The 12,670-nt window shown below is 35.8% G+C and overlaps 3 protein-coding genes across 3 annotated transcripts in view; 1 reads left to right on the forward strand and 2 right to left on the reverse strand.

The window, feature by feature from the left end:
• The window catches only part of Kul (Kuzbanian-like), a 67,444-nt gene extending 62,530 nt beyond the window's left edge, over positions 1–4,914 (reverse strand). Inside the window, exon 1 of the mRNA XM_088039298.1 lies at positions 4,757–4,914. Within this exon, the coding sequence (XP_087895424.1) occupies positions 4,757–4,853 (97 nt within the window). The 5' untranslated portion in view covers positions 4,854–4,914. The remainder of the gene's footprint in view (positions 1–4,756) is intronic.
• Positions 4,915–6,789: 1,875 nt separating this feature from the next.
• On the reverse strand, positions 6,790–8,916 carry Abi (tyrosine kinase Abl). The gene is made up of 6 exons (XM_088039299.1): positions 8,680–8,916; positions 8,151–8,627; positions 7,913–8,089; positions 7,538–7,864; positions 7,180–7,485; positions 6,790–7,134 (listed from the first exon to the last, which is right to left on the reverse strand). The coding sequence occupies exons 1-6, from the start codon at positions 8,702–8,704 to the stop codon at positions 6,971–6,973; spliced, it is 1,476 nt and encodes a 491-aa protein (XP_087895425.1). The 5' UTR covers positions 8,705–8,916; the 3' UTR covers positions 6,790–6,970.
• Positions 8,917–10,366: 1,450 nt separating this feature from the next.
• Positions 10,367–12,276, forward strand: LOC148172782 (putative cytochrome P450 304a1). Its single transcript, XM_088039192.1, has 8 exons — positions 10,367–10,468; positions 10,522–10,770; positions 10,818–10,987; positions 11,039–11,305; positions 11,351–11,453; positions 11,503–11,683; positions 11,731–11,990; positions 12,047–12,276. The coding sequence occupies exons 1-8, from the start codon at positions 10,372–10,374 to the stop codon at positions 12,223–12,225; spliced, it is 1,506 nt and encodes a 501-aa protein (XP_087895318.1). The 5' UTR covers positions 10,367–10,371; the 3' UTR covers positions 12,226–12,276.
• The last annotated feature ends 394 nt before the right edge of the window (positions 12,277–12,670 follow it).

Below are 12,670 nucleotides of genomic sequence, written 5' to 3' on the forward strand. Positions count from 1 at the left end.
AAAGTTCAGAACAGATCGACGCAGTCGAAATCTATTAACGTTTAGTCAGAATCCCCCACCGTTGTAAATAATAATTTAGTAATGTCATTTGCTTTAACACGCAAACACGGAGGGTTCATAACTTTCATAATGCGTTTTCCAAATCCACTGTATTTATGACCGATTTCAGACAGTGCTATTTTGAAAAAGCGGCATCTTCCTCCAAGTTATTGATTGCGTGATGTTGACTTTGCTCTTTTCCCTTCCTGATACACAACAGGAAGGAAGTCATGATTTGCTGGGCTGTCCTTCTCGTCTCCACTAGCCGATCAGTCATAACTTTGAGGTAAAAACAAGATTCAGTCCGAACTTTAAATTCTTCAACGTTCCCAATTGCAAATTAGATTAATTGTCAGGTAAAAGTGAGCCGTAATGGTAACTAACACAGCTCAATTAACTGGAAGGTCGTTTGCTGTCAGCATTCATATCAGCTCCCGCAATTATGGCAGCCCAACTAAAATAAAAAAAACTTCACCAACGCTTCGTTCGATTCATCTACTAAACAAACCGTTGCATGTTGCAATTTCAAGAGGGAAAATACCCAACAAAAAGCATCAAATAACATTATAACCAAAACGGTCCCATTCGCTTAGATTAATTAACATTGGTACGAATTGAATTCCAAAACTGTATACGTTGCAATTTCGATCCAAAAGGGTCCGACAAACATTTACAAAAATTTATAGCTTGCTCAGCTTTATTCGCCATATTACATATTACAAGAGTGTAGTTTCTCGTGGAGTAGAACAGACATACATTTATTTTATCTTGAATCGAATTGCATTCTGAGCAAATCTGACGGATTATGGTTGTGGTGGTGAAAACATTTTCTATTACATAAATTTACACGAGGGGGTGAACTGCTGGAAATGGGGGAAAGGCGTCATCTGCAATTAATTATTTACGTACAAAGTTACAAAAGTTTAGCTAGGGAGTTAATGAGATTAAGACAATAAAAGAAACAGCAAGAACACGCTAAAAAGATGAATTATGATAAAAATGTTGCATATCTGTGTACTCGCCGTAAATTGAATTTTCCACGAAAAACTTGGCAGTGCAACAACAATTTGATCAAATATGCACGGAAAGTAAACTAATTAAAATTCTTAACTGAAGTGAGTTGCAACCTTTGTCAGTTAACTTCATCTTAGCACAACTTGCTTTGTTTTAAAGGTCACGAAAATTTCTAAATCTTCATTTCCCTGTCTCAGAATCTGTTCGCATTTTCAGAAGTAGGTACTCTAATATAATGTAATTCACTTTCCGCCACGACAATTTGTGTTAATAGGTCCATAATTCGTGAATTTTTATATTTCGAAAAAATTGGATGGCGATTAAAACCGGAAATTGCTCTATAAGTTCAACCTGGACTTTAGCATGGAAAATTAATTACGTCATTTCAAGCGCCTACAGCAAAATAGAATAAGAACATCGAAAACTTTGTTCCACTAAGCACACCTCCCATGTTATGAACGTGTCATTTCATAAGAACAATGAGGAAAAAACCTCAAAGTTTCCACAAACTCGTACCCGGAAAAATTCATCCCGCCGCGTAAAACTCCGTTTATTAAAAACCACAATAACAACGAAAAACGCAAGCAGAAACTACTAAAACCGTTTTGTACGTCACCGCAAAAGAGAAAGTAGTTTGTTTTGGTAAGAGATTACTAGAACACAAGGTGAAATTACAAAACACGATGAAGTAACGCAGAATCAGCATAGAACGAATTCACAAACGCGTATCAATCATCTATAAATCCAAGCAAAATAAAAAAAATTAAGGCTAAGGACGAAGAAGTGCCGGATACTACAAAAGCGGCCTTGCAGATTACAAATGTGATGACATCAACTAAATTTTTTAAGCATTACGTTCGCTTTTACTCTTTGCACATTTCCTGGACTCGAATTATTTTTCACAGTTTAATTGCCCACGTTATTAATTTCTTTGAGGAACTTATTTCCAACTACGAACTTTGGTTTCATTAAAGAAGTTTAAAGTAGGAGAATACCTCAATTGCAGAGCAGCTTTTACTGTATTGACTAAATTTCTGCTTTGAAGTCCTTAGCGCAGTTTAAAAATCCACATGGAATAAATTTCAGAAAGCTTTAATTCTCTTTTCGTAGTAACGAGTTTAATTAAAATTCAGTTCAATTCCTAATTCATTGAATCACGGCTATAAACCCGTGAGTAAACATAATTAATTTTTTTACTGAAATTAAGACGTTTGTTTTCATAGATAAGAAACGTTTCGTAAAATCGCGATGTAACGTACCGGAAATCCGGAAAGCGTTTATTCAAAGGATCTTATCCTGCTGGTTCCGAACATCTTACGACGGTTAATACCTCCATCTTATACAATTAACCCTTATCTTATTGAGGCATTGCTTAATCGAAATTTGACACTGTTCGCAGTTACAATCCGTGAATTATTCACCGGATCGTAAATTACCCTTGGACTATAATTACCCATAGGCGGATTCTTCAAGTCATGCAGAAAATCCACGCTGTTAAATATAATAATTTCGGATACTCTCCGATATCTCACGTGTTACAAACTGATATTATTGGGCCGTAAAAGCGGAAAATTTTATTACACCGGAAAACGATTCAAGGAAGCATTGGTTAAGCCGTGTCGTACGAATGAAAAATGTTGAGACTTGTTGCTGGATAATTTGAGCCTAATGACACCATTCGATCATTGGAAAAGACTTGAATTTCTTGAACCGTTGCGGATTTATTTGACCGAAAACCATAATGACAATTTCTTTATTATCCAACAAAATACGCGACTTTCTTGATTCTGTGGTTCTTTAAATCAAGTTGCTGTATAAGTAAACTAGTCCGCAATGTGCACTTTTCAGGATTCTTGTATCGTGTTGCTTCCAGGTCATAAACATTTAGATTAAAATGTGTATTCATGCACTAAACCTTTAGAAAATGCATCTTCTAGGGGAAAATTACGGTGATAATGACGTGGTAGACACGCACGTTAACAGTAATTATCGTGTTTATCCTGGATGTAACATCAAAAAGCGACACAAACACAATCAAATTACAACAGATAAAATGCCTGTGAAAAGTCTTATTAGATTCCTAAAACAATGTTGCATCAAATAATGTAACCCAATTCTCTCCAGTGAAATTTGTTCCAACAAATCTTATTAGATCGTTTGACAAATAATTGAACTGAAATTGAAACGATTTAGTTTGGAACTCAGGGATTCAATTTGTAGAATGTAAAGCAGGAAAAACGTGGCAAAATCAAACCCAAGACAACACTGCAGTTCTGTAAATGTGGTCATCTACATTTTGATAGCCCGAAAATATCAACACTGAAATTGACAGTAGTTACCACCGCAAATCCTTTGAAAAATTTATTTCTCAAGAATACCAGATTTTACAACTTGTTTGCTAAGCTTATTATTACCTCTTCAGGCAGTAATTAAAACTGAGTTTCAACACCTACTTGCACATTTTCATAAACACAGTAATTTCTTACAAATAGATTTAGTATTATGCCGACGAAAAAAAATCTGCAAAAATTGTTCCCGAGTAGTGAAGGGATTGGAATATTGGTTGAATTAAGCTTAACAGCTATGAATTCTCAAACTTAACTCCAATAAACAAAGTTTTGAATGGGTAATGGGTGTAAGTCTTGCAATTTGATTATTAGTGCAATGAAATTAATCGTTCGAATATTTATTCAATTATTTCAAATAAATTAGCAATTTCGTAACAGACAATTAAATAAGGGTTACGTCTGGGCGGGTATCTAATGACCGTAAGTAAACCTTAAAAGCAATAAAAAACAAAAAGAGTAATAATGTATATAGCTGCAGGTATCAACTTTCATGCAACCCAATTTGAAAGTATTTTCTATCGGAAAATCTTATGAAGGCGAGTTGCGTAAATGCCACTCTGAAATGACAAAAAATCAGTTTTGGAGATTATACTAATATCCCAGTATTTCGCTAAGTTGAGCCACACAAGGACTAAGTACGTCAATTACCGCAACTCCAATTTGAAAACTTAAACTAAGATATTCGCTTCAGTATAGAAAACTTCACGCAATTCAGTACATCCTTGTTACGGGAGTTTGAGACTAATTGAAATTCGAGGTATAAGTTCAAGTACGATATAACGAGCTAATGTAAAAAACCCTCGCGTTACAAAATGAGAATGTAGTTTGTTATACTATTATGTATATTCACAAATTGAGATCAAGCCGCCTCCTCGAGTAGCGTTATAATGGGTCTCCACTGTATTTACAGTCTACCTGCTGCTTCTGAAATTTAACGTATCCTCTGAATAACTGATTCTTAATGTCAGCCAGAAAAGCGAGGAACTAAAATAATTACAATAATTATAAGTATCTCGTCTCATTCTTAATAATGAGAACAGCACGTGAGAACGCCTGGATTAATTAATAACGTAATAATGGCACCACTCTGTAAATTTCGTGCAGACTGTACGCGTTACCTAGAAGTGGCAAGCATGAGTAATAAAGAAACAAGAATTTTTACCAAACATCCCACTCATCTAAATTTAAATAAGGTAAAGTCCATAACTGTAAACTCGCTATCCTTCAAAAGAGGTCCTTTCAAACAAAAAACATTCCTGCGAGGAAAACAATAATAGAATAAGAGGAATAATAAGTGTTCATTTCGGCAATTCCTGCTTCCTGCTACATCCACGTGTATTCTCTGCTGTACTCACCTTTCATGCGCCGCACGGGATCTAACGGTGAAGCAGACAGGTATACAATAGAAGACACCACGAGCACAACACCGCACACTACTTCTTGTATCAACATTGTAAGGGCCACCGCGGACAGGATTCATGGAATTCTTTATCCGTCAACGGCATTTTAGAATTTTTGGATGTTATCACGGACCAAGTTTCGCATCGACATCCAATAGTGTCGACGCGAGTTGGCGAACATTGCACAAGAACACTCCTCCACGACACTGCACCACTCACCAACGACTGATTTCTGGTTTCACGTTGCATGGATGTTTAACGGGTAGCATGCGGAGCCGGCGGATCCACACGAAACAGGACGATTGTTTGTACTTGCGCAAGCTTTGAGGAAATCCAAAGAAATTCTTTCACTTTGTTTCTTTGTTAGTCTGCATAAAAGTTTGGCGGTTACTTTTGGAAAGTGGCGGTAATTGCGTTTGCTATTACGCGACAATTAGAAGTATGAACGGAGAGGAAATTAAGAAGAGGGAGCGCACCTTGTCTTCACTTGTTCCGGAGCAAAAATCTGGACGCTAATTTCTCCGGTTATGGGGTGTTTTTTAACACATTTTCTTGTTTCCGCAAGTTGTTATCTCCTAGATAATCCCGTGTCAGCGTCGGCAACGTGAACGGGAGCGCTAATCTAAAGACAAAAACATTATCGTTTACGGCTTCTAGCACAACCGTTTAGCTTGGGTCAATTAGAATTTTAAAATCGTTCTTTTGGAATCAAGTTTTTCAAATAAAGGCAATGTTATTGAACTTTTGGAATGATTGTTACAATTCCCAGAAAGATCCGTTTCCGACTGAATTAATGAGGAATGAAGAGTGTGAAAATTGGCGCACTAACTAGCGGCACACAAGCAATTATAATAATAAACAACAATAGCAAGTTTATAACAGGATTTGTTGAAATCTTTTAACAATGTTCTGTTAACAAATGATTAAAAAGTGATCATTTATGAATATTTGCAACAGAAACAGAATTGCGTATTATAAAACTTTAAAAAGTTACAGAGAACTAAAGCTAAGAAACGTTGAAGCAAGTAAACATAACATTTCAAACATACTCCAATCTGTTTTACTTATTTATCTTAAGTTGAAGTTGGAAACTCGTACATGCAGTAAGTTATTGGTTTTCTGCATGCTTACAAAATAAAAGATGAAATAAGCTTAATAAGTTAAATTTCAGCTTCGTTGTGCCCAAGTGGAATTATAGTAAAGCTAAAATTAGAATATTATTTATCACGTTAATAGAAATTAATTTTGCCAGATGAATGTCTTCGAAAACTGCCTAAATTTAGTAGAATGTAAAATTCCATTACAAGTATATCAAAGTGAAGTAAGCTTATAAAAAGTTATAGGTTTCTTTTGATGTACGTACATTCTTTGTTTCGTCCGCATGCAGAGCATACTCAAAGAACCAATTGATTGAAAACAATTTCCATAAAGTTCACGAACGAAACTTATTTTTTGTCCTTTTTTTCAGGAAGGAACTTGCAAATAAAACGGTGTCAACCCACAATTTCTTTTTTGTTTAATATTTGTGTTGTCATACAAAATCGTATATAACAATGACCTCAAGACAAAGCTTTCAATCAACGAACAAATAACACGAATTTGTGCAACTCGTACGCATAATACAAAGTACGACAAAAATTTGACAGTTTTAAAAAAAGCATTTTTTTTTGGTTTAAAGCAACAAACAACACTGTGGGTGTGAAAATGAATCATCTGCTGGTCAGTTACCAGTAATTGTAATCAAAATTTACTTGTCGCTGTAAAATACTCGGTTTAATGATCTCATTATGCAAAATTCATTTGCAAGTTCCACGCATCGCTACGTTTTTAAAATAAACAAATCTAATTGTAAAACAACTTCGTTAATTATTCTCGTTGTGAATTTATAAACAGCCATAATAAATCCGAATTAGGTAGTTATTTTTTTCTGGCTTCTGCCACCAGATTGTGTTGAAAATGGATGCTATTAAATAATGGAAAAAGGTCTCTGGAATATATTTTTATTATTTATAAATGTATTACAAATGCATAAACACAATAGATGATAAATAAAATTGAATTAACGCAAAAATATCTACCTTACGCCTACAAGACATAAACAAATTGCTCTAAAGTTGATTCTAGACAATATAACCACTGTTTTTTGATATATTTTAATACATCTTATAATTAAACGCACGGTTCAACATAATTTCCAGGAAACAATCCGGTGATTCCATCCATCACGCCCTCCCACCACCCATCGTCGTTTTTCTTCAGAACGTAGATTACTGCACTTTCTTGGAAACTCAATTCGTCATCTTTATCAGCGTAATAATCATAAATCGCCACGACTAAAACAATAAGTTAGAAAACGCAATCTCAAAATCGTCTCGTACCTTTTTCTATATAGTTCTTGGGTACCCATCCCGGTAGATCCTCTTCATCTGGAACAATGGGCATAACACCACTGCTGTGAGGTCTTCCAAATGATTCATGTTCATCTTCTGGTGGTGGTGGTGGCGGCAATGGGGGCGAATGAGCGCCACTACTTCTAGCTAATCTTTGTCCATGAGCATGGGATAAAGTATGCATTCCCAAGCTTCCATGGGGGACAGGCCCGTGCTGGGTCATCATCATAGGATGGTGCTGATGTTGATTAGACAACTGGATTTCTTGAGTATTAATAAGAGGCGAAGGAGGCGCTACAAAATTTTCGATAGTTCATTACAAATTAACAATCTCTGGTACACATACGCGGCATGCTAAGATGATGTTCTGAAGTAAGATAACTTGAAACATTTCCAGGAGGCGGCGGTGGAGGCGGAGTCTGAGGATGACTTTGTATCTGCTGTTGGTTAATAGTCATGGGATGTACCATCCCCACTTGTGGAGGAGAAGTCATTTGATGCTGATTAGGGGCCATCGGGAGAGTACTATAACCCGGCCCCCGTTCGGTTGAACGCCGTGCATGACCAATAGGGTAATTGGGAGCATAATGACTAGGTACTTGAGGAGGAGCCACAGCAGGAGGGGTACGATATTCCCGACTGCCTTTGCTTAGAGTACCCCCTGACACTGAAACTAAAACAAAAATTGAAGAAGTGTTAACTAACAAAGTTAATTGGTTACCTTTGCTGGATGTTCGTGAAACTTGTGGAGGAGTTGGAGGCTTGGTGGTTGGTGCAGGTCCCACCATGGGATTTGCGGCGAGTGCGGCTATTGACTGAATGCTGCCCTGACTGGAGCCACGTTGCTTTTGGCGGGGGGTCCCACTGCTGCGTATCCCATGGCCAATATCATCATAAACTGCAAAGAAGATAATGTTCCATAAGACACAAACTCCTCCAAGGTGATCTAGTGCACTTACTGTTATAATCAATGGGTTTCCTCAAGTATTTGATTGGCTTCTCAGGATTTGCAGGTGCAATTATCTTGTACTGTCTATTTGTTGATTTATTTGCTGTCAAAACACCAATTTCCCTCCTGGCTACCTTCTCCTTGTGTATCATAACAGTCTGTGAGATATGATTCATCTGACTCTCCATTTCCGCCAGTTGAGCAGTTTGCAACTCCAACAATTGCAAGAAATTATAAGCAAGTGTGTTAATCTGATAAGCAACACTAGCTAACGACTGCGTGGTATAATTCTTCGTTTCTTCCAACGCCACTCGCTTATTGTTTGATTGAAAATAATTCGCTTCACAGTACTCAGCCACTCGTTCTAAATTCGTGTGGTTATCAGTCAAATTGCTGCGCCCCTCTGGAATTTCAGAGCGCAGCAAAGCAGCAAGTTCCGCCATAGCGTCGCAGTCACTTACGACTCCAGACTCTCTACTGGGGCTCCCTAAAATACCGTTAATTGGGGTGTTAATTTAATGTAGGGTTATTATCATTACCGTGGGCGTAGTATCCAACACTCATAACAGACAGGATGTTAACACGCTATCAAACATAGTACACCACAACTCGGGATAAGGGAGAAATGGGGCTATTGGCGATAAAAACACCGACGAATTTAACAAAAATCGCGAAAACTTAGAATAAACTAAAGTTGACAACTAGTTTGACAGCATCATAAAATGGATGCCGCAACCCGCAAATCAAGGAGTTTTCAGCGCATGAGCAATGAAGCTTTGCGTTGTGAGATAGAATTCGCAGGAGTCATAATAGATAGTGAAGTATAAAAAAGATTTCAAGAATTTCACAAAAAAATCTGTAATAAAAATTAAAAAAAAAATGTAATTAATATAAGAAATTGTTTCATTTAAATTAATAGTCCACAGAAATAAGCATGTAGCAATAAAGAAAAAAAATACGAAAAGATGTTCGTGTGTTCATCTAGAATAAGAACTTCAAAGTTTTTCATTTCAATAGCGAGCGCTTCAGTCCTTTTCAGACAAAAATTTATTTTCAGCGAGGCTTGCCAAGCGATTATTACATTTCACTTCGGAACTACTGTAACTTAGCTCTGAATTATCATGACATGACGCAAATTGCCTTACGCAGAATTTTATACAGACTGTTTTTGAATTCTTATTTGTTTTTATTTGACCGACAGTTTGGGAGCAGCAGGTTTTGTCAGAAAATACAGGTGCTTGTCAAATACACTACCAAAAATTAAACACGGTCATTGGCAGCCTAAAAGAATCGAATTACTATTCTAAATAAAATTCTAACAATAAAAAAAAACACTTTTTACCACGTACTTAGAACACCACTGATGAAAATATCCACCTCAAACAAAAACCTTAGATTGTTGCTAAGCATGTATGATTAGAATCCAGTGGCAAACTAGAAATTTTAATCAAATATTCGATTAATTTTATCTCAAAAACGAAAAGAATTTTAAATAAAGCATTTTTTGTCAATTTTTTAAAAACATCCTGTATATTCCCAATATTGAAAACTTATATTTATCCTAGATAAGCAAATCACCATATTATCCTCAAAAAAAAAATCTGTTCTTGATCTTCTCTGTATTCCTCCATTTTCTTTTTCTATTTTTTTGTTATTATAAAACATGACATCCACTAGAGAATTGAACTTCAATAAAGTGGTGATAAAAATGTTACAAATCAGAACTTCTAGAATTGTTTCAATTACCTACCCCTTTAATGATGATTATTTCAAAAAGTTGCACAACCATATTTTTTCCTGTTGAACTCAAAAAAGTTCATGAACTCAGTTCTTACGTCGACCAATAAGTGATCTTTTAACAAAGTCAAAGATGACATAGCGATTACAATATACATCAGTAAAATAAAAAATAGTCATAAACCTGAATCTAAGTTTTCATCAGTTACCTACTTATCCTAAGTAAAAAACTTGAATCTTCATGAGTCAGAAACCTCTGTTTTAAGGGCTGGTATCCGAAATTGCATCATTTTTAATTATATACCTCTTGCTTAACCCGGATGAAGCTTCTTCGATATTTTTATATTCTGATTTAACCAGATAACACTCAGCAAATCATTAACTTTCTTGCACACTTCCGATAATCTATCTTAAACACCATGACAAATGGATTCTGTTTACATAAATATTCGGTCCGACACTTCCAATAGCGCAGTTGTTCCAAATTTTTCATCATGTGGAGTTCTATACTGTTATTCCTTGTACTTTCTGTGTCTTTTATTGCCTATCTATATCAGTACGCAAAGAAAAGACCAAAAAACTTTCCTCCAGGTATGTTGAATTTTTCTTATTTTGGTTTGGTTTTCGAATTTTATCAAATTTAGGACCACCGAGATTACCAATATGGGGTAGTTACTGGTTTTTATTAAAAGAGAACTACAAATTTTCTCATTTGGCTTTTGGAAATTTGAGCAAACGGTACAAAACCGATATTGTGGGATTTTTTTTGGGAAATGATCCTGCTGTGGTAACAACAAGTCATGAATTAAGCAAAGAACTTTTAACACGGGATGAGTTTAATGGAAGAAATGATGGGATACTAGTTAGAGAAAGGAGTATGGGCGAACCTAAAGGTATTTTTAAATATGTTGTAAACGCAATGTTAAATAACCATTGGTAGGAGTTCTCTTCGTTGATGGTCCCTTCTGGAAAGACCAACGCCGTTTCTCCTTACGTTATCTGCGCGATTTTGGTTTTGCGCGCCGTTCTAAAGAAGTTGAGAACTTCACCTCTGACGAAGTTAAATACATGATTGACTTACTGAACAAAGACCCTGACGCTGAAGACTTGGTAAGTAACCAAAATAAAAACGGTTTCCATCACGTCGAGAAACAATTCCAGGACATTTTTAAGCAAAAAGGCCAAGTTTTGATCCCAGATCTTCTCTATGGACCTCTTCTCAACATAATATTTTCAATTCTTGCGTCAACTCACTTTGACTACCGAAAGTTGCGAGAGATTGGAAGATCGGCTTTGAGGTTCCAGCGAAGTGGCGATTCCACCGGATCAGCGTTAAGTATAACACCTTGGCTTAGGTTTTTTGCTCCTTCGTATTTTGGGTACACCGCAGTGGCCGATGAAAGTAAAAAAATATTCGATTTTGCAGAAGTAAGACGATAATTTTGTTATGTGTTAATGGACAGTTTTTTGTAGGAGATTACGAACGAGCACTTGAAAACGTTTTCCGATGAACACCATCGGGATTTTATTGACGTTTTTATTAGCGAGAGTTACAGAAATGGAGGAAACATCGACCGTAAGTTGAGTGTAATATCGCAGGATTTTTCTTCATTGCATATTTTCAGATCGTCAGCTTGTTATGTTAGTAATAGACTACATGTTTCCGGTTGCAAATGCTATCGGCCATACTTTGAGCGTTTATTTTGCATTTTTAATAAATAATCCGCACGTTCAAATCGAAATCCAAAAAGAAATTGATAGAGTTGTAGGACAATCGCGTTTTCCACATTTGGATGACAGAGAACAGTAAATTTGTCCTCTTTTAATAATTTTTATTCAATCATCTTTTATAGCATGCCATATGTAGAAGCGAGTCTTAAAGAAGGAGTTAGGATTGTTCCCATCAATCCTCTGGGAGTAGCTAGACGTTGTTTAGAGGACACGTATTTAGGGGGATACTTTATCCCAAAAAATACAATAATGTTTACGGATGTTTGGACAGCACACAGGGACGATCGCGTTTGGGAAAATCCAGAAATTTTTGATCCCAAGAGATTTTTAGATAACGATGGAAAACTGCTTAGGAAAGATAACACCCTAGGATTTGGAGATGGTAGTTTCACTGATTTATCGAGGGTTTATTGAAGTAATTTGTTGTTTAATTTATAGGGAAGAGACTTTGTGCAGGCCAAACTTTCACACGTCAAACTATGTTCCTTATCGTTGCCGGTTTGCTCCAGAATTTTACTTTAAAATCAGCAACGGGTGGTCCAGTAGATATCGATATAGTTCCTGGAATTACTTTGTCATTAAGAGAAAATTGGGTTACGTTTGTGCCAAGAGAATAAATGTTTTTTTTATGTGTAATAAGAATGTTATTTTACTTACCATAACACTTAAATGTAATATGCAAGATGTTGTTAATTGCAATTTGACAATAAAAGAATTAGCAGAATTGACAATGTTGACTTTATTATCGATTAAAACCTTTTTTATCCCAATTGAGTAATTACAAATGAGTGTGTAATTGATTACTTTATTAGAATATTCGGGATCTAAAATCTATTACTAGTAATAACTATAATTTTTATGAACACTCTTATCAAAACTATAAATAAAATATGATCCTTCAATATACATGGATGATTTTGCATTTATGGACCACACTCATCAAAAGAAAAGACGAACAAAAAGATATAATAATCTTTGATTAATGATATGTATTTATTAAACTTTTCCCAATAATAACATTGAAGTACCGGGGCAAATAGATTATGTTTATACAAATAGGAC

The sequence above is a fragment of the Gnatocerus cornutus genome, chromosome 6, assembly GCF_029298725.1.
Source record: "Gnatocerus cornutus isolate USDA-ARS CGAHR chromosome 6, icGnaCorn1.1, whole genome shotgun sequence".
NCBI classification, from domain to species: Eukaryota; Metazoa; Arthropoda; class Insecta; order Coleoptera; family Tenebrionidae; genus Gnatocerus; species Gnatocerus cornutus.

Coding starts and splice junctions, on each gene's coding strand:
- Abi (XM_088039299.1), bottom strand. CDS start 8,704: ATGAGTGTTGGATACTACGCCCACG. Junction 8,090..8,150: donor GAAACCCATTGATTATAACA/GTAAGTGCACTA, acceptor TCTTCTTTGCAG/TTTATGATGATATTGGCCAT. Junction 7,135..7,179: donor CAAGAACTATATAGAAAAAG/GTACGAGACGAT, acceptor TTATTGTTTTAG/TCGTGGCGATTTATGATTAT.
- LOC148172782 (XM_088039192.1), top strand. CDS start 10,372: ATGTGGAGTTCTATACTGTTATTCCTTGTACTTTCTGTGTCTTTTATT. Junction 10,988..11,038: donor ACCCTGACGCTGAAGACTTG/GTAAGTAACCAA, acceptor AAACAATTCCAG/GACATTTTTAAGCAAAAAGG. Junction 11,684..11,730: donor CATTTGGATGACAGAGAACA/GTAAATTTGTCC, acceptor CATCTTTTATAG/CATGCCATATGTAGAAGCGA.